Source organism: Leucoraja erinacea, unplaced genomic scaffold (assembly GCF_028641065.1).
Source record: "Leucoraja erinacea ecotype New England unplaced genomic scaffold, Leri_hhj_1 Leri_1312S, whole genome shotgun sequence".
Taxonomy (NCBI): Eukaryota; Metazoa; Chordata; class Chondrichthyes; order Rajiformes; family Rajidae; genus Leucoraja; species Leucoraja erinaceus.
The window spans coordinates 1-20,566 of record NW_026575575.1 but is presented as its reverse complement, the minus strand read 5'-3'; the positions used below and the strand labels follow the sequence as shown (position 1 = coordinate 20,566).

The 20,566-nt window shown below is 47.8% G+C and overlaps 1 protein-coding gene across 1 annotated transcript in view; it reads right to left on the bottom strand.

Annotated features, from left to right (window-relative positions):
• LOC129715672 (integrator complex subunit 3-like) overlaps nt 1-18,266 on the bottom strand; it is a 35,141-nt gene extending 16,875 nt beyond the window's left edge. Inside the window, 7 exon segments of the mRNA XM_055665530.1 lie at nt 2,928-2,994; nt 4,614-4,698; nt 5,883-5,996; nt 9,171-9,194; nt 9,196-9,255; nt 13,356-13,439; nt 18,072-18,266. Coding sequence (XP_055521505.1) covers nt 2,928-2,994; nt 4,614-4,698; nt 5,883-5,996; nt 9,171-9,194; nt 9,196-9,255; nt 13,356-13,439; nt 18,072-18,146 — 509 coding nt within the window. The 5' untranslated portion in view covers nt 18,147-18,266.
• Between the last annotated feature and the right edge of the window lie 2,300 nt (nt 18,267-20,566).

Sequence of the window (20,566 nt, the reverse complement as noted above, 5' to 3'; positions counted from 1 at the left end):
AGGCACGGGTTATTGATTGGGGACGATCAGCCATGAAGGGTAGTTCTGACGCGAAGGGCCGAATGGCCTCCTCCTGCACCTGTTTTCTATGTTTCTATGTAACTGTGTGGGTGTGCCTTATACGTTCCAAAGGCGTGCGGGGCTGCAGATTAATCGGCCCTCTGTAAATTGCCCCCCTAGTGTGCCGGGAGTGGATGAGAGAGTGGGATGACAAGGGAAGAATGTGATCGATGGGCAGAATGGTAGACAAAAATGCTGGAGAAACTCAGCAGATGAGTTCCCAATGTCGGGTCAACAAAATAGAGAGAGTACAGAGGAGATTTACTAGAATGTTGCCTGGGTTTCAGCAACTAAGTTACGGAGAAAGGTTGAACAAGTTAGGGCTTTATTCTTTGGAGCGCAGAAGGTTAAGGGGGGACTTGATAGAGGTCTTTAAAATGATGAGAGGGATAGACAGAGTTGATGTGGACAAGCTTTTCCCTTTGAGAATAGGGAAGATTCAAACAAGAGGACGTGACTTCAGAATTAAGGGACAGAAGTTTAGGGGTAACACGAGGGGGAATTTCTTTACTCAGAGAGTGGTGGCGGTGTGGAATGAGCTTCCAGTGGAAGTGGTGGAGGCAGGTTCGTTGGTATCATTTAAAAATGAATTGGATAGGCAAATGGATGAGAAGGGAATGGAGGGTTATGGTATGAGTGCAGGCAGGTGGGACTAAGGGAAAAAAGCTGTTTGGCACGGACATATAGGGCCGAGATGGCCTGTTTCCGTGCTGTAATTGTTATATGGTTATATGGTGAGGCAGTATCTATGGAGCGAAGGAAATAGGCAACGTTTCAGGTCGAGACCCTTCTTCGAAGCAATAGGAGACGTTTCAGGTCGAGAGCCTTCTTCGAAGGAATAGGTGACGTTTCGGGCCATAGAAACATAGAAAATAGGTGCAGGAGGAGGCCATTCGGCCCTTCGAGCCAGCACCGCCACTCATTGTGATCATGGCTGATCGTCCCCTATCAATAACCCATGCCTGCCTTCTCCCCATATCCCTTGACTCCACTAGCCCCTAGAGCTCTATCTAACTCTCTCTAAAATCCATCCAGTGACTTAGCCTCCACTGCCCTCTGTGGCAGGGAATTCCACAAATTCACAACTCTCTGGGAGAAAAAGTTTTTTCTCACCTCAGTCTTAAATAGTCTCCCCTTTATTCTAAGACTGTGGCCCCTGGGGTCGAGACAAGGGGACACAGCTTAAGGATAAGGGGGAAATCCTTTAAAACCGAGATGAGAAGAACTTTTTTCACACAGAGAGTGGTGAATCTCTGGAACTCTCTGCCACAGAGGGTAGTTGAGGCCACACAGTTCATTGGGTATATTTAAGAGGGAGTTAGATGTGGCCCTTGTGGCTAAGGGGATCAGAGGGTCTATGGAGAGAAGGCAGGTACGGGATACTGAGTTGGATGATCAGCCATGATCATATTGAATGGCGGTGCAGGCTCGAAGGGCCGAATGGCCTCTACTCCTGCACCTAATTTCTATGTTTCTATGAGACCCTCTGGAAACTCAGCGGGTGAGGCAGCATCTATGGAGCGAAGGAATAGGTGACGTTTCGGGTCGAGACCCTTCCGGGTCTCGACCCGAAACGTCACCTATCCCTTCGCTCCATAGATGCTGCCTCACCCGCTGAGTTTCTCCAGCACTTTTGTCTACCTTCGATTTTCCGGCATCTGCAGTTCCTTCTTAAACGATGGCCGGGATAGGCTCGGTGGGCCGAAGAGCCTGTTTCCGCGCTGTTCCTCACGCGTTCCTAAGCCACGGGAGCAGAATCAGGCCGTTCGGCCCATCGAGTCTATTCCACCATTGTCGTATCTTTAACTCTCAACTCCATTCTCCTGCCTTCTCCCAATGACCTATGACACCCGTGCTAATCAAGAATCTGTCAACCTCCACCTTAAACAGACCCGAACGCCAATGACTTGGCCTCCGCGAATTGTTTTCATCGAAACGTCACCAAATACGTCACCGAAACGTCCATCGAGAGCCTGCTGACATACTGCATTACAGCATACTGCATTACAGCTGCACCATGGCAGACAGGGAGAGGCTTCAGAGGGTAACTAGGACAGCGCAGAAGATCATTGGTTGCTCTCTCCCCTCCCTGATGGATATCTACACCTCCCGCTGCCTTAGCAGGGCAAAGAATATCATCAAAGACAGCTCCCATCCTGCGTTTGGACTGTTCGACCTGCTGCCCTCTGGAAGGCGCTATAGGTGCATCAAATCCAGGACAAACAGACTCAGGAATAGTTGCTTTCCGAAAACTATAACTACTCTGAATTCAAATTCACACATGCACTGACTTCACAGCCCAACACCCGGACTTCCATCTGTATATATGTATATAGCGCCGCATAATTGTGCACCTATCCCCCCCCCCTTCTGTTTTTGTTTTTCTGTTTCTTGTTTTTTGTGCTAAATTGTACGTATGCACTGAGTACGAGCAGCTTTCAGTTTCACTGTACATGTATAGTGACAATAAATGGCATATCTATCTATCTATTTCTAAATAGTGAAAACCCTGGAAGAGTCTAGGACCAGAGGGCACAGCCTCAGAATTAAAGGACGTTTCTTTAGGAAGGAGATGAAGGTAAATTTCTTCAGCCAGAGGGTGGTGAATCTGTGGGATTCGTTGCCACACAGACGGCGGTGGAGGCCACAAGTCAGTGGATATTTTTACGGCAGAGATAGATAGATTATTGATTAGTTCGGGTGTCAGGGGTTTATGGGGAGAAGGCAGGAGAATGGGGTTAGGAGGGAGAGATAGGTCGGCCGTGATTGAATGGCGGAGTAGACTCGATGGGCCGAATGGCCGGATTCTGCTCCACGAGCCCTCTCTGCAGTGTTGAGGGGAAGGTGCGGAGGCCCCGGGCACTGACCTTTGGTCCACCAGGAGGTCCAGGACGTTCTCCGCCAGCCAGATGTTTTTGGGTGTGACGTCCCCTCCTGCGGAAAAACGACAGCACGTCATCCCCTCTGCTGGTGACCCCGATCAATGGGCCTTGACCATGGGGCCCTTGAGGTGGCAGCCAGCAGCGAGCCAATGGTAGTGAGATGGGGTCCAGCAACAAGCCCCATGGCTGTGATCTGGAACCGAGCAAGGAGCCAATGGCAGCGAGATGGGATCTAGCAACGAGCCAATGGCTGTGATCTGGAACCGAGCAAGGAGCCAATGGCAGCGAGATGGGATCTAGCAACGAGCCAATGGCAGTGAGATGGGATCCAGCAACGAGCCAATGGCAGTGAGATGGGATCCAGCAACGAGCCAATGGCAGTGAGATGGGATCCAGGAAGGAGCCAATGGCAGTGAGATGGGATCCAGGAAGGGGCCAATGGCAGTGAGCTGGGATCCAGCAACGAGCCAATGGCAATGAGCTGGGATCCAGCAACGAGCCAATGGCAGTGAGATGGGATCCAGGAAGGAGCCAATGGCAGTGAGCTGGGATCCAGGAAGGAGCCAATGGCAATGAGCTGGGATCCAGCAACGAGCCAATGGCAGTGAGATGGGATCCAGGAAGGAGCCAATGGCAGTGAGCTGGGATCTAGGAAGAAGCCAATGGCAGTGAGATGGGATCTAGCAATTAGCCAATGGTAGTGGAGATGGCAGCCAGCAACGAGCCAATGGTACTGAGATGGGATCCAGCAATTAGCCAATGGTAGTGAGGAGGAATCCAGGAAGGAGCCAATAGGTGTGGAGATGGCAGCCAGCAACTAGCCAACGGTAGTGAGATGGGATCTAGCAATTAGCCAATGGTAGTGAGAAGGAATCCAGCAACGAGCCAATGGTAGCGAAATGGGATCTAGCAACGAGCCAACGGTAGTGAGAAGGAATCCAGGAAGGAGCCAATGGTAGCGAGATGGGATCTAGCAACGAGCCAATGGTAGTGAGATGGGATCTAGCAATTAGCCAATGGTAGTGAGATGGGATCCAGCAATGAGCCAATGGTAGTGAGGAGGAATCCAGGAAGGAGCCAATAGGTGTGGAGATGGGATCCATCAAGGAGCCAATGGCTGTGATCTGGAACTCAACAACGGGTCACTGGCTGAGAGGTGGGACTCAACAAGGAGCCAATGGCACGAGCTGGGATCCAGCAAGGAGCCAATGGCTGTGCAGCAGGGAATCAACTGGGAGTCAATGGGTGCGGAGCCAGGATAGGGCAAGGATCTAACGGGGTACTGATGGGGGGTGATCACAGGGCTCGAAGGGCCGAATGGCCTACTCCTGCACCCGGTTTCGGTTTGTATGACTCCCACGGTGAACCTCGGGGCAAAGAATGGATAACGAGAACCTGACTGTGTGTGTGAGTAACTCAGTGAGACGGGCAGTGTCTCTGGAGGGAAGGAATGGGTGACGTTTCGGGTCGAGATAACTCAGCGGGACGGGCAGTATCTCTGGAGAGAAGGAATGGGTGACGCTTCGAGTCGAGACCCTTCTTCTTCGAAGAAGGGTCTCGACTCGAAACGTCACCCATTCCTTCTCTCCAGAGACGCTGTCCGCCCCCTTGAGATAACGCCACCTCCGTTACACGCCGCTCCGGCCCGCGGGAAGCGGACAAAATACTCACCGGCGATCTGCTTCATAAGCGTCATGCACACACCGTCTGCGCCCAGGACCGCGTTCTTCACTATTTCACGCACCAGCCACACCAACTGCGGACGAGAGGGCAGACTAAGGTGATCTAAGCCAACCCGCGGTAAATTTATACATTTTCACCAAAAGCCAATGAACCCCGCAAACCTACACGTCACCCGGAGAAAACGCTCGTCTTGTAACGCCATCAAACGCTCATCATAAGTTTAGGGGTAACATGAGGGGGAACTTCTTTACTCAGAGAGTGGTGGCTGTGTGGAATGAGCTTCCGGTGAAGGTGGTGGAGGCAGGTTCGTTTTTATCATTTAAAAATAAATTGGATAGTTATATGGACGGGAAGGGAATGGAAGGTTATGGTCTGAGCGCAGGTAGATGGGACTAGGGGAGAATACGTGTTCGGCACAGACTAGAAGGGTCGAGATGGCCTGTTTCCGTGCTGTAATTGTTATATGGTTATATTCAATGGTATATGGTCACACTGATCTGTTCTGTATTTATGCCTACTATATTCTACTGTTGTGCTGAAGCAAAGCAAGAATTTCATTGTCCTATCTGGCACACATGACAATAAACTTTCTTGACTTGACCAGCACTTATAGAGCATTACATTCCTGTTTTCGTATTCAAGTCCTCTTGATTTAAATGACATAGAAACATAGAAATTAGGTGCGGGAATAGGCCATTCGGCCCTTCGAGCCTGCACCGCCATTCAATATGATCATGGCTGATCATCCAACTCAGTATCCCGTATCTGCCTTCTCTCCATACCCTCTGATCCCCTTGGCCACAAGGGCCACATCTAACTCCCTCTTAAATATAGCCAATGAACTGTGTGGCCTCAACTACCCTCTGTGGCAGAGAGTTCCAGAGATTCACCACTCTCTGTGTGAAAAAAGTTCTCCTCATCTCGGTTTTAAAGGATTTCCCCCTTATCCTTAAGCTGTGACCCCTTGTTCTGGACTTCCCCAACATCGGGAACAATCTTCCTGCATCTAGCCTGTCCAACCCCTTAAGAATTTTGTAAGTTTCTATAAGATCCCCTCTCAAATCTCCTAAATTCTAGAGAGTATAAACCAAGTCCATCCAGTCTTTCTTCATAAGACAGTCCTGACATCCCAGGAATCGGTCTGGTGTTAAAAACATCACTGTTTTTAATTTCTACAGATCCTTGGGCCAAGCGCAGACCTGATACACTGAGCTACAAAGACTGAGAGTGGCGTGGCTAAAACCGCTGGTCGCTCACCTGCACCCTGACCGTGTCCTGAAGCTTCAAGAACTTTTCCATCAGCAGCTGGTTGATTTTGATTAAGATGAGATTCATGCCGTCCCTGCTCACCAGCGTCAGGTCCCGGTAACACTGGAGGTGGAAGAGTTAGAACATGAACAGTCACCACCACCAGCTTAGAAGGCACGACACCACAACTTGCGTTGACGTGGCATTCGTTCATTCATTCGCCGTTGAGAACATTAGCGGCGCAGTGGCGCTGGTTTCCGGCGGGAACGGTGACGGACGCACCACACATCTCCGTCCACCAGTTCCTGCAGACTTCCGCCCGTGGAAGTACAGGAGATTTGTGTGTGTGTGTGTGTGTGTGTGTGTGTGTGTGTGTGGGTGTGTGTGTGTGTGTGTGTGTGTGTGTGTGTGTGTGTGTGTGTGTGTGTGTGTGTGTGTGTGTGTGTGTGTGTGTGTGTGTGTGTGTGTGTCTGTGTGTGTGTGTGTGTGTGTGTGTGTGTCTGTGTGTGTGTGTTGTGTGTGTGTGTGTGTGTGTGTGTGTGTGTCGGTGTGTGTGTGTGTGTGTGTGTGTGTGTGTGTGTGTGTGTGTGTGTGTGTGTGTGTGTGTGTGTGTGTGTGTCGGTGTGTGTGTGTGTGTGTGTGTGTGTGTGTCTGTCTGTGTGTGTGTGTGTGTGTGTGTGTGTGTGTGTGTGTGTCTGTGTGTGTGTGTCTGTGTGTGTGTGTGTGTGTGTGTGTGTGTGTGTGTGTGTGTGTGTGTGTGTGTGTGTGTCTGTGTGTGTGTGTGTGTGTGTGTGTGTGTGTGTGTGTGTGTGTGGTGTGTGTGTGTGTGTCTGTCTGTCTGTCTGTCTGTCTGTGTGTGTGTCTGTCTGTCTGTCTGTGTGTCTGTCTGTCTGTCTGTGTGTGTCTGTGTGTGTCTGTGTGTGTCTGTGTGTGTGTGTGTGTGTATGTGTGTGTGTGTGTGTGTGTGTGTGTGTGTGTGTGTGTGTGTGTGTGTGTGTGTGTGTGTCTGTGTGCTTTATCGTCTGGAGTTTAGAAGGATGAGGGGAAATCTTATTGAAACATATAAGATTATTAAAGGTTTGGACACGCTAGAGGCAGGAAACATGTTCCCGATGTTGGGGGAGTCCAGAACCAGGGGCCACACACACACAGTTTAAGAATAAGGGGTCGGCCATTTAGAACGGAGACGAGGAAACACTTTTTCTCACAGAGAGTTGTGAGTCTGTGGAATTCTCTGCCTCAGAGGGCGGTGGAGGCCGGTTCTCTGGATATTTTCAAGAGAGAGCTAGATAGGGTCTTAAAGATAGCGGAGTCTGGGGATATGGGGAGAAGGCAGGAACGCGGTACTGATTGGGGTTGATCAGGCATGATCACATTGAACGGTGGTGCTGGCTCGAAGGGCCGAATGGCCTCTGCTCCTGCACCTATTGTCATCATTCCTTACAATGCTATGTACGACAGTGATCACAACATCTACTTAAGTGTGGATGGCTGTTTGCTCGCTAGGAGCTCATCCGCCCTTTAACAGGTCTTGCTTTTGGTCCTGCTGGGGGTCCACAGCCCCCTCTTCCAGTGGGGGAGGCAGTTTAGTCGCTGACTGTCCCACCATGGAGCAGGTAGCACGGGATTACACGGTACCCGTGGCGGTGGGGGGGGAAATACAATGCATCAAATTGTTTTGAACTTGCAGTCTCGATTGCAAGGTACAGCATGGAAACAGGCCCTTCAGCCCATTGAGTCCGTGCCGACCAGCGATCACATGTTCGCAATAGTTCTATGGAATCAAGTCAAGTCAGGTTTATTGGTCACATACACATACGAGATGTGCGGTGAAATGAAAAGTGGCAATGCTCGCGGACTTTGTGCAAAAAAACGACAAAACAGAATCAGAATCACATATTACATATTTATGGGAGGGGAAAAAGAAAAAAAAACAGCAATTTTTAAAAAGACACCACACAACAGTAGAGAATGGTTCAGTAAAGTTAGTCCCTGGTGAGATAGGAGTTTACAGTCCTAACGGCCTCTGGGAAGAAACTCCTTCTCATCCTCTCCGTTTTCACAGCATGGCAACGGAGGCGTTTGCCTGACCGTAGCAGCTGGAACAGTCCGTTGCTGGGGTGGAAGGGGTCTCCCATGATCTTGTTGGCTCTGGAGTTGCACCTTCTGATGTATAGTTCCTGCAAGGAGTGGAGTGGAGTTCCCATAGTGCGTTCGGCCGAACGCACTACTCTCTGCAGAGCCTTCTTGTCCTGGGCAGAGCTGTTCCCAAATCCCACTCCCTACACACTTAGGTCAATTTACAGAGGACTGCAAACCCGCATGTCTTTGGGATCTCTGGTTTTGTTTATAACAAAGTGCTGAAGTAACTCATCAGGCAGCAAGGCTGCAGAACATGCATCAATCAGCAAGATTTCAGATCAGGGCCCTTCAAGACTGAACCTGAACCGTGACGTGTCCACGTTCTCCAGAGATGCTGCCTGACCCACTGAGTTTACTGTAGACTTTAGCGATACAGCATAGAAACAAGCCATTCGGCCCACCGAATCTGCAGTGACCAGCGATCTCCCAGTCCGTTAAGGGCTTTATGTTTACAAAGCCTGCCCCCACCTACATCGAAAGTCTGCTCACCCACCACACCACCTCCAGGTCCCTCAGATCGGCCGACTTGGTGTTACTGAACATCCCGCGGTCTAGGCATAAGCTCCGGGGCGACTGACCGCGCCTTTGCGGTTGCAGCTCCTAGACTGTGGAACAGCAGCATCCCCCTTCCCATCAGAACAAACAGCCCCCTCCATCGACTCTTTCAAGTTAAGACTTAAAATTCATCTTTACTCTCAAGCCTTTCTTGACGTCCTCTGAGGGAGGGCTATATGTATGCAGTGTTGTATGTGCTTCATCTGTGAACCACTGTGGTATAACGTTAGTACCTCCACCAATGTAAAGCACTTTGGTCGACGAGAGTTGTTTTTTAAATGTGCTATCGAAATAAAAGTGACTTGACTTGACTCCCCCCACACTCGCACTGTCCTACACACACTAGATAAGATTGGTCATTTTTACCAAAGCCAATTAATTTACAAACCCGCACGTCTTTGGAGTGTGGGGGGAAACCGGAGCACCCGGAGAAAACCCACGCAGGTCACGGGGAGAGCGTGCAAGCTCCGTACAGACAGCGCCCGTAGACACGATGGAACCCGGGTCTCTGGCGCCGCGAGTGAGGCAGCAACTCTACCCGCTGCGCCCCCGTATCTCCAGACTAAACCAAAACCAGACTTGATTTGGGAAATGACTTACTCTCGACGCCTGCAAAGGCTCCACCCAGGATCACCGTTAAAAGTCCTAAACACACTTCCTCGTGCTGTTGCGCTCCTTTGCAAACCTGCAGGGGGAGAAGAGAGGAGACAAGCAACTCAGACAAGCCAGAAACTGGTCCAACACGGAGACACAAGGAACTGCGGACTGGGCCTGCACTCATAGAAACATAGAAACATAGAAATTAGGTGCAGGAGTAGGCCATTCGGCCCTTTGAGCCTGCACCACCATTCAATATGATCATGGCTGATCATCCAACTCAGTATCCCGTACCTGCCTTCTCTCCATACCCTCTGATCCCCTTAGCCACAAGGGCCACATCTAACTCCCTCTTAAATATAGCCAATGAACTGTGGCCTCAACTACCCTCTGGGGCAGAGAGTTCCAGAGATTCACCACTCTCTGTGTGAAAAAAGTTCTTCTCATCTCGGTTTTAAAGGATTTCCCCCTTATCCTTAAGCTGTGACCCCTTGTCCTGGACTTCCCCAACATCGGGAGCAATCTTCCTGCATCTAGCCTGTCCAACCCCTTAAGAATTTTGTAAGTTTCTATAAGATCCCCTCTCAATCTCCTAAATTCTAGAGAGTATAAACCAAGTCTATCCAGTCTTTCTTCATAAGACAGTCCTGACATCCCAGGAATCAGTCTGGTGAACCTTCTCTGCACTCCCTCTATGGCAATAATGTCCTTCCTCAGATTTGGAGACCAAAACTGTACGCAATACTCCAGGTGCGGTCTCACCAAGACCCTGTACAACTGCAGCAGAACCTCCCTGCTCCTATACTCAAATCCTTTTGCTATAAAAACTCGCTGGAGTTTCAATGGATTGGGGGTGGGGGGAGGGGATCTCGATGAAATCTACTGAATAGTGAAAGGCCTGGATAGAGTGTTTAGTTGCAGTTGCGGTTGCAGTTCCCTGTCCCACTTGCAACTGGTCCAAAACGCCGCAGCGAGACTCCTGACGGGCACCCAAAAAAGGGACCACATCACCCCAATCCTGGCCTCTCTCCACTGGCTCCCTGTGCGGTTCCGTATACATTTCAAGACCCTCCTCTATGTCTACAAAGCCCTCAGTGGGCTTGCCCCCTCCTATATTAAAAGTCTTCTCACCCACCACTCCACCTCCAGGTCCCTCAGATCGGCCAACTTGGGGCTGCTGAATATCCCGCGGTCTAGGCATAAGCTTAGGGGCGACCGACCGCGCCTTTGCGGTTGCAGCTCCTAGACTGTGGAACAGCAGCATCCCCCTTCCCATCAGAACGAACTGCCCCCTCCATCGACTCCTTTAAGTCAAGACTAAAACCCTATCTATACTCCCAAGCCTTTCCTGACGTCCACTGAGCGAGGGCTATATGTATGTAGTTTGTTTGTTTATAGTATTCTTATAACAAATGTAAAGCACTTTGGCCAATGAGAGTTGTTTTCTTAAATGTGCTATATAAATAAATGTGACTTGACTGACTAGTTTACTGTCACGTGTACCGAGGTACAGTGAAAAGCTTTTGTTGCGTGCTAACCAGTCAGCGGAAAGACAATACGTTATTGTGGGTTTAAGAAAGAACTACAGATGCTGGAAAAATCGAAGGTAGACAAACTCAGCGGGTGAGGCAGCATCTATGGAGCGAAGGAATATGTGATGTTACGGGTCGAGACCCTTCTTCAGACCTCTGAAGAAGGGTCTCAGCCCAAATCACACAATCGAGCCGTTCACAGCGTACAGATTCGTGATAAGGGAATAACGTTTAGAGTAAAGTCCGATCAGTCCGAGGGTCACCAAAGATGTAGACAGTAGATCAGGACCGCTCTCTGTTTGTGGTACGGTGATTCAGTTGCCCGATAACAGCCGGGAAGAAACTGTCCCTGAATCTGGAGGTAGACAAAAATACTGGAGAAATTCAGAGGGTCAGGCAGCATCTAAGGAGCGAAGGAATAGGTAACGTTTCGGGTCGAAACCCTTCTTCAGAAGGAATTTTTCACACAGAGAGTGGTGAATCTATGGAACTCTATGCAAGAGAGGGTAGTCGAGGCCAGTTCATTGGCTATATTTAAGAGGGAGTTAGATGTGGCCCTTGTGGCTAAGGGGATCAGAGGGTATGGAGAGAAGGCAGGTACGGGATACTGAGTTGGATGATCAGCCATGATCATATTGAATGGCGGTGCAGGCTCGAAGGGCCGAATGGCCTACTTCTGCACCTAATTTCTATGTTTCTATGAATAGGTGACGTTTTGGGTCAAGACACCTCTTCAGAAGAAGGGTCTCGACCCGAAACGTCACCTAGTCCTTCAAAGAAAGGTCTCAACCCGAAACGTCACCTATTCCTTCGCTCCATAGATAGAAACATAGAAAATAGGTGCAGGAGGAGGCCAATCGGCCCTTCGAGCCTGCACCGCCATTCATTGTGCCTCACCCGCTGAGTTTCTCCAGCATTTTTGTCTACGTGATTAAGGGAGTAAGGGGGATTAGGGAACTAGTGGGAGAGTCACGGACCAGAGGGCCCAGCCTCAGAATAAAAGGACTTTCTTTTAGGAAGGAGATGAGGAGGAATTTCTTTAGCCAGAGGGTGGTGAATCTGTGGAAGACGGCGGTGGAGGCCACGTCATTCGGTACTTTTAAAGCAGAGTTTGATAGATTCTTGATTAGTACGGGTGTCAGGGTTTATGGGGAGAAGGCAGGATAATGGTGTTGAGAGGGAGAGATAGATCAGCCACGATTGAATGGCGGAGTGGACTTAGAAACATAGAAACATAGAAATTAGGTGCAGGAGTAGGTCATTCGGCCCTTCGAGCCTGCACCGCCATTTAATATGATCATGGCTGATCATCCAACTCAGTATCCCGTACCTGCCTTCTCTCCATACCCCCTGATCCTCTTAGCCACAAGGGCCACATCTAACTCCCTCTTAAATATAGCCAATGAACTGGCCTCAACTACCCTCTGTGGCAGAGAGTTCCAGAGATTCACCACTCTCTGTGTGAAAAAAGTTCTCCTCATCTCGGTTTTAAAGGATTTCCCCCTTATCCTTAAGCTGTGACCCCCTTGTCCTGGACTTCCCCAACATCGGGAACATTGGGACTTGATGGGCTGAAGGGACTTATTCTGCTCAGCGAACCTAATGGCCAGAGATTAACAACATTGATGTACAGAGGGACCTTGGGGGTCCAAGTCCACAGCTCCCATGAAAGTGGCAGCATAAATAGATACATAGAGTGATAAACAATGGCCTGTGGGTAAGGTTGGGGACATTGAATGTTTCGTTTAGAGATACAGTGTGGAAACAGGCCGTACCACCCACCGTCTCTGCGCCGACCAGCGATCCCATTTAACATTATCCCACACACACTGGGGGACAATTTACATTCACACCAAGCCAATTAACCTACAAACCTGCACTTCATTGGAGTTTGGGAGGAAACCGAAGATCCTGGAGAAAACCCACGCAGGTCACGGGTAGAACGTGCAAACGCCGTACAGACAGCACCCGTAGTCGGGGTCTATGTTAGTGTCTTGCCATTAACAGGTTGTCATAGGTTCTCTGAGCAGAATAAGTCCCTTCGGCCCATCTACTCCACCGTGTCGCCCATGTAAGAGTCAGGGGCTCATGATGCAGCTTTATAAAAGGGATAGGGGCCAAACGCGGGCAGGTGGGACTAGTGTAGATGGGCATGTTGGTCTGCGTGGGCAAGTTGGGCTGAAGGGCCTGTTTCCACGCTGTATCACTCTGTGACTAGTGTAGATGGGGCATGTTGGCCGGCATGGGCAAGATGGGCTGAAGGTCCTGTTTCCACACTGTATCACTCTATGATCAGCCATGATCATATTGAATGGCGGTGCAGGCTCGAAGGGCCGAATGGCCTACTCCTGCACCTAATTTCTATGTTTCTATGATGACTAGTGTAGATGGGGCAGGTTGGTCGGCGTGGGCCAAAGGGCCTGTTTCCACACTGCATCACTCTATGACTAGTGTAGATGGGACATGTTGGTCAGGGTGGGCAAGATGGGCTGAAGGGCCTGTTTCCACACTGTATCACTCTATGACTAGTGTAGATGGGGCATGTTGGTCGGCATGGGTCGAAGGGCCTGTTTCCACACTGCATCACTCTGACTAAACAAACAAAAGGGACATTGATCGGCGAGTCGTCAGGGCAGAGATCCTGCTGCCAACTTACATGAGCGTTCAACGCATCATTCGCCTCCCGCTCCGACACGCCGTTGATCATCGGGGACACCACGTTCAGACATCGCTCCAGCTTCTAGTCAGGAAACACAGAACAGCGAGTGAATGAATGTCAGCACGGCAAAGGAGTTTAGTGGTCGACACAAAATGCTGGAGTAGCTCAGTGGGTGAGGCAGCATCCATGGAGAGAAGGAAATCCATTGGATTCTCGACCAATTCCTTCTCTCCATAGATGCTGCCTCACCCGCTGAGCTACTCCAGCATTTCGTGTCTACCTTCGATTTTTCCAGCATCTGCAGTTCTTTCTTAAACAAAGGAGTCAGTGATCGACTTCAGGAATAGACCTTGGTCTCCACCTGAAACGTCACCCATTCCTTCTCTCCAGAGATGCTGATCAGCGATCCCCGCACTTTAACACTATCCTACACACACTATTTTTACATGTACACCAGGCCAATTCACCTACAAACCCGCACGTCTTTGGAGTGTGGGAGGAAACCGAAGATCTCGGGGAAAACCCACGCAGGTGACGGGGAGAGAACGTGCAAACTCCGCGCAGGCAGCACCCGTAGTCAGGATGGAACGCGGGTCTCCGGCGCTGTGAGGCAGCAACTCTACCCGCTGGTTATTTTAGCTTGTTATTGTCATGTACACCAGGATGCAGTGAACATCTTTGTTCTGCCTGCTCTCCAGTCAAATCACGAGTGCAATCATAAACGAGACGGTGGCGCAGCAGGGAGAGCTGCCACCTCACGGCGCCAGAGACCCGGGTTCCATCCTGACTACAGGCGCTGTCTGTACAGTTTGTATGTTGACCGGGTGTGTTTTCTCCGAGTGCTCCGGTTTCCTCCAAAGGCATTCAGGGGTCAGTCAGGCAGCATCTCTGGAGAACATGGATAGGTGACATTTCGGGTCAGGACCCTTCTTGGGGTGGAAGATTGCAAACTTCACGTTTCGACTAATGCAATCAACTCGACGTGCACAAACGGAAGCTCAAATAGAACAAGTTGTCCAACAACTTTAGGCAGTGCACGCCACATGAAAGAATAAGAAGGACCTAGATGCAGGAAGATTGTTCCCGATGTTGGGGAAGTCCAGGACAAGGGGTCACAGCTTAAGGATAAGGGGGAAATCCTTTAAAACCGAGATGAGAAGAACTTTTTTCACACAGAGAGTGGTGAATCTCTGGAACTCTCTGCCACAGAGGGTAGTTGAGGCCACAGTTCATTGGTTATATTTAAGAGGGAGTTAGATGTGGCCCTTGTGGCTAAGGGGATCAGGGGGTATGGAGAGAAGGCAGGTACGGGATACTGAGTTGGATGATCAGCCATGATCATATTGAATGGCGGTGCAGGCTCGAAGGGCCAAATGGCCTACTCCTGCACCTAATTTCTATGTTTCTATGACCCTTCTTCAAAGCCAACACGTCACCTATCCATGTTCTCCAGAGATAGACACAAAACACTGGAGTAACTCGTCGGGTCAGGCAGCATCTCTGGAGAAAAGGAGCAGCTTATGTTTCAGGTCGGAACCCTTGCTTCTTCACAGATGCTGCCTGACCCGCTGAGTTACTCCAGCACTCTGCGTCTTTTTTCTTAAACCAGCTTCTGCAGTTGTTTGTTCTGGCAGCAGAGGAACAGGCCCTTCGACCCACAATGTTCATGCTGAACATGATGCCAAGACAAACTCACATCTGCATGTGCAAGATCCACAACACTCTACTCATCACATACCCACGTGCCCAGCCAACAACACCACTATCATATCTACATGCTTTGCCACTTTTAATATTTGATATTTTAGTATTTAATATTTGTGATTAGTAATTAATATTTATTCCACCAGCCTTCTACTAAAAGTACGTCTTTAATAAAAGTGCATCTTGCAGCCAGGCTTATTATATTTAAACCTGGCTGCAAATGCAAGTTTAATGCAAGGATTTCGACAACTTTGCCACTATTAATATAGTTATATTTGTGAGAGAATTGATGCTTACGCCCAGCTGCAAGATGCACTTTTATTAAAGATGTACTTTTATTAGAAGGCTGGTGGAATAACTTTTAAGGCTGATTTTGACAGCTTTGCCACTGTTGATATTTTAATATTTGTGAGAGAATTGATCTGTAAACTTGGGTGCAAGATGCACTTTTAAGAGACAGCATATTGAGAGCTTTCCCACTTTTAATATTTTAACACTTCAATATTTAACATTTGCAAGAGAATTTATATTTAAACCAGGGAGCAAAATGCACGTTTGATGCAAGCCTGATTTGGACAGCTTTGCCACTATTAATATTGTTATATTTGTGAAATAATTTATATTTAAACCAACCTGCAAGATGCACTTTTACGTGCAAGTGTTTTGGCACTTTTAATAATTTTAACACTTCACTATTTAACATTTGCAAGAGCATTTATCTTTAAACCAGGGTGCAAGGCACTTTTATTTGCAAGGCTGATCTTGACAGCTTTGCCACTATTAATATTTTTAATTTTGTGGGAGATTTGATGTTTAAACCTGGCTGCAAGATGCACTTTGACTTTTAATAGAAGGCAGATGGAATAACTTTTAAGGCTGATTTTGACAGCATTGCCCCTTTTAATATTTTGATTATTTGTGAAGAATTGATGTTAAACCTGGCTGCAAGATGCACTTTTATTTGCAAAGCTGCTTGAGTGTTTTGCAACTTTTAATATTTTAATATTCAATGTTTAATATTTGCAAGAGAATGTACATTTAAAGCAACCTGCAAGATGGACCTTTAATGCAAGGCTGGTGGAATAACTTTTAATGCAGGGCTGGTTCAGAGCTTTGCAACTTTTAATATTTGATATTTTAGTAATTAATATTTGTGAGAGAATTTGATATTTAAACCTGGGTGCAAGATGCACTTTGACTTTTAATAGAAGGCTGATGGACTAACTTTTAAGGCTGATTTTGACAACTTTGCCACTATTAATATTTTTAATTTTGTGAGAGAATTTATGTTTAAACCTGGCTGCAAGATGCACTTTGACTTTTAATAGAAGGCTGATGGAATAACTTTTAAGGCTGATTTTGGCAGCTTTTGCCACTATTAGGATTTTAATATTCAATATTTAACAATTGCAAGGGAAATTATCTTTACACCTGGCTGCAAGATGCACCTTTAATGCAAGGCTGCTTGAGTGCTTTGCCCCTTTTAATATTCAATATTTAACATTTGCAAGAGAATTTATATTTAAACCTGGCTGCAAGATGCACCTTTTTAATGCCAGGCTGGTTTTGACAACCGCTTTTATTTAATCATATATATATTATTCTGTATATGGCAAAAAGCATTTCACTTCACTACACCTCGGTGTATGTGAATGTGGCTAATAAAATACCTTTGAATACCTTTGATATATATATCTATATATATATACACTGTTATTTAATAATATATATATTATTCTGTGTATATATATATATCTATACACAGTATATATATATAGAAAGTATATATATCTATATATATATATACTTTCATTTAATAATATATATATTATTCTGTGTGTGTGTGTGTATACATATATATATAGATATATATATATATAGATATCGATATATATATTTGACAGCCACTTTAATTTAATAATATAGATTATTCTGTATATATATATATATTATTAAATATATATGACAGCCACTTTTATTTAATAATATAGATTATTCTGTATATATATCTAAATATATATAGATATATTTGACAGCCACTTTTATTTAATTTAATTTTTATTTAATAATTTATATATATTATTCTCTATATATATTATTCTGTCTATATATATATATATATCAGCCACTTTTATTTAATAATAGATATATATATTATTCTGTGTATATATATATACACACAGAATAATATATATATCTATTATTAAATAAAGATATATATATACACAGTATATATACAAAGTATATATATATACACAGAATAATATATATATCTATTATTAAATAAAAGTGGCTGATATATATATATATAGACAGAATAATATATACAGAGAATAATAATATATATATATATATATATATATATATATATATATATATATATATATACATATATATATATATATACATATATATATATATATATATATACATATATATATATATATATACATACACAGAATAATACATCTATCTATCTATATGTATCAATGATCTCTCACGGCAAGCACAGATATATATCTATATATATATATATATATATCTATCTATCTATCTATATCTATCTATCTATCTATATATCTATATATATATCTCTGTGCTAGCCGTGAGATATATATATATCTATCTATCTATCTATCTATCTATATATCTATATAGAGATATCTCTGTTCTATCTATCTATCTATCTATCTATCTATATCTATCTATATATCTATCTATATATATCTATATCTCTATCTATCTATCTATATCTATCTATATCTATATCTATATCTATATATATATCTATCTATCTATATCTATCTATAGATATATATATCTCTGTTGTAGCCGTGAGAGATAATTGGTTTTTAAACCCGGCCACGCTGAAGGTTTTAATGCTCCCGCCGCGGCCTAGCCCGGGTGGGGTGCTGGAGCCTGGGACTGGTAGTAGTCGGCCCGCCCGCCGCCGGCGCCCCTCAGGCGGCCGCCCGACCCACCTCGTCCCCATCCATTTTTGTTTTTTACCTCCTCCAACTCGTCCTTGGCGTCCAGGGCGTTGGAGACGAGGAGCCGGCCCTTGGCTTTGTGCGCGGCCTCCATGGCGGCGGGGAGGGTGGGGAGGGGAGGCCGGGGATCACCTCAGCGGCGGCGGCGGCGGCGGCGGGACACGACGGGCGAGAGGGGGGGGAGGGGAAGGCGGCAGCGACGACGCCATTCGAGCCCCCTCCCCCCCCTCACCTCCCGCCCACGTCCCGCCCCTTCCGCCCCACCTCTCCTCCAATCGCCGCCTTCAGCCCGGATGACTGACATCCGCCACCGCCAATCGACGCGCTCCTCCTCCTATAGCCACCACGCCCACTACACACCATGTCCCGCCCTCTTCCGGCCGGCTGAGTGACATTTACCAGCGCCAATCATCTCCCTCCTCCTCTCCACTGCAGCCCCGCCCACTGCACACCATGTCCCGCCCCCTTCCGGCCGGCTGAGTGACAGTCACCAGCGCCAATCACCTCCCTCCCCTCCTCCTCTCCACTCCAGCCCCGCCCACTACACACCATGTCTACATCCAGGTCCCGCCCCCTTCCGGCCAGCTGACTGACAGTCGCCAGCGCCAATCACCACCCCCCCCCTCCACCTCCGCCCACTACACACCAAGTCCCGCCCCCTTCCGCCCGGCTGACAGGCAGCCGTCGCCGCCAATCACCAGCCCTCCTCCTCTCCACTCCAGCCCCGCCCACTGCACACCAAGTCCCGCCCCCTTCCGGCCGGCTGAGTGACAGTCGCCGCCGCCAATCACCTCCCTCCTCCTCCTCCTCCCCACTCCAGCCCCGCCTCCTCCCCACTGAGAGTGACAGCCGCCTTCACCAATCGCCGCCCTCCCACCCCCAACCCCTCGGCTGACGGACGGGGCCGCGACCAATGGGCTGCGGGAAGAGGGAGGTGGGGGCGGGGACCTGGTGGCGCCTGGATCTGGCTGATTGACCAATGGCGTGTGCGAGGGGGGGGCGGGACCTGCGAATGCGGAAGTCTTTAGTTTTAGTTGTATTAGTCAAGGGCCAAGGGTCAAGAGCCATAGGCCAAGGATCAAGGGTCAAGAACCCCAGGGACAAGAAACAAGGGTCAAGGATCAAGAGCCAAGGGTCAAGAACCAAGGGTCGAGAACCAAGGGTTGAGAGTCAAGGGTCAAGAGTCAAGGGCTAAGGGTCAAGTTTCGATAGCAAAAGGACAGGAGCCAACGGTCAAGAACCATGGGTCAAGAACCAAGGGTCAAGAACCTAGGGTCGAGAACCAAGGGTCAAGAGTCAAGGGCTAAGGGTCAAGTTTCAAGAGCTAAAGGCCAGGAGCCAAGGGTCAAGAGCCATGGGTCAAGAACCAAGGGTCAAGAGCCATGGGTCAAGAACCAAGGGTCAAGAACCAAGGGTCAAGAACCAAGGGTCAAGAGCCATGGGTCAAGAACCAAGGGTCAAGAACCTAGGGTCGAGAACCAAGGGTCACGAGTCAAGGGCTAAGGGTCAAGTTTCAAGAGCTAAAGACCAGGAGCCAAGGGTCAAGAGCCATGGGTCAAGAACCAAGGGTCAAGAACCAAGGGTTGAGAACCAAGGGTCAAGAGTCAAGGGCTAAGGGTCAAGTTTCAAGAGCTAAAGGCCAGGAGCCAAGGGTCAAGAGCCATGGGTCAAGAACCAAGGATCAAGAGCCAAGGGTCAAGAACCAAGGATCGGGAGCCAGGGGCTAAGGGTCAAGAGTTGAAAGTGTCTTCTATATAGGGCAATGACATTGTTACTTGCTGCCGCAAAACACAGGCCACTGAAAACAGTACAATAAGCAAGTGGCCGATTCGGGCAGTCCAAGCCGCGGGGTTTGTTCCATCCATCCCCCCGGTCGAAGCTTCGATCATCCCGACGAGACGGCCTGTACATCGGGCCGTCCGTAGCAGCGACTACGGCAACTCAAGGCCCCAACCACAGGCGACCAAAAGGAGGTTTCGCATCCATGATGGTGCGAAGGAAATAGGCAACGTTTCGGGACGAAACGTTGCCTATTTCCTTCGCTCCATAGATGCTGCTGCACCCGCTGAGTTTCTCCAGCATTTTTGTCCATCACTGACAGAATTTTATAGTCATCCATCACAGTGATGACACAGTGGAGATTCTATCATCCTTTTCAAATTAAGCTGTATTCTTTTATTCATGGCCTTCCGTTGCCATGCGGTTGAAGAACAGGAAGAGGTTAGAAGAGTTTCTTCACAGGGCACTGGGACTGTCACAGCCTATCCAACAGGGACTAACTTCGACGAACGTTTGGCCTTCTATTTATATGTAAAAGAATATGGTGTTATGATTGGGTAATTTGTTTGGTTGTTGGGTTGTTTGTCTTTGCACAAAAGTCCGCGAGCATTGCCACTTCATTTCACTGCACATGATTATGTGTACAGGGTCTGGTGAGATACACACCTGGAGTATTGCGTAAAGTTTTGGTCTCACAATCTGAGGAGGCCTCTTGCCATTAGAGGTGAGTTGCAG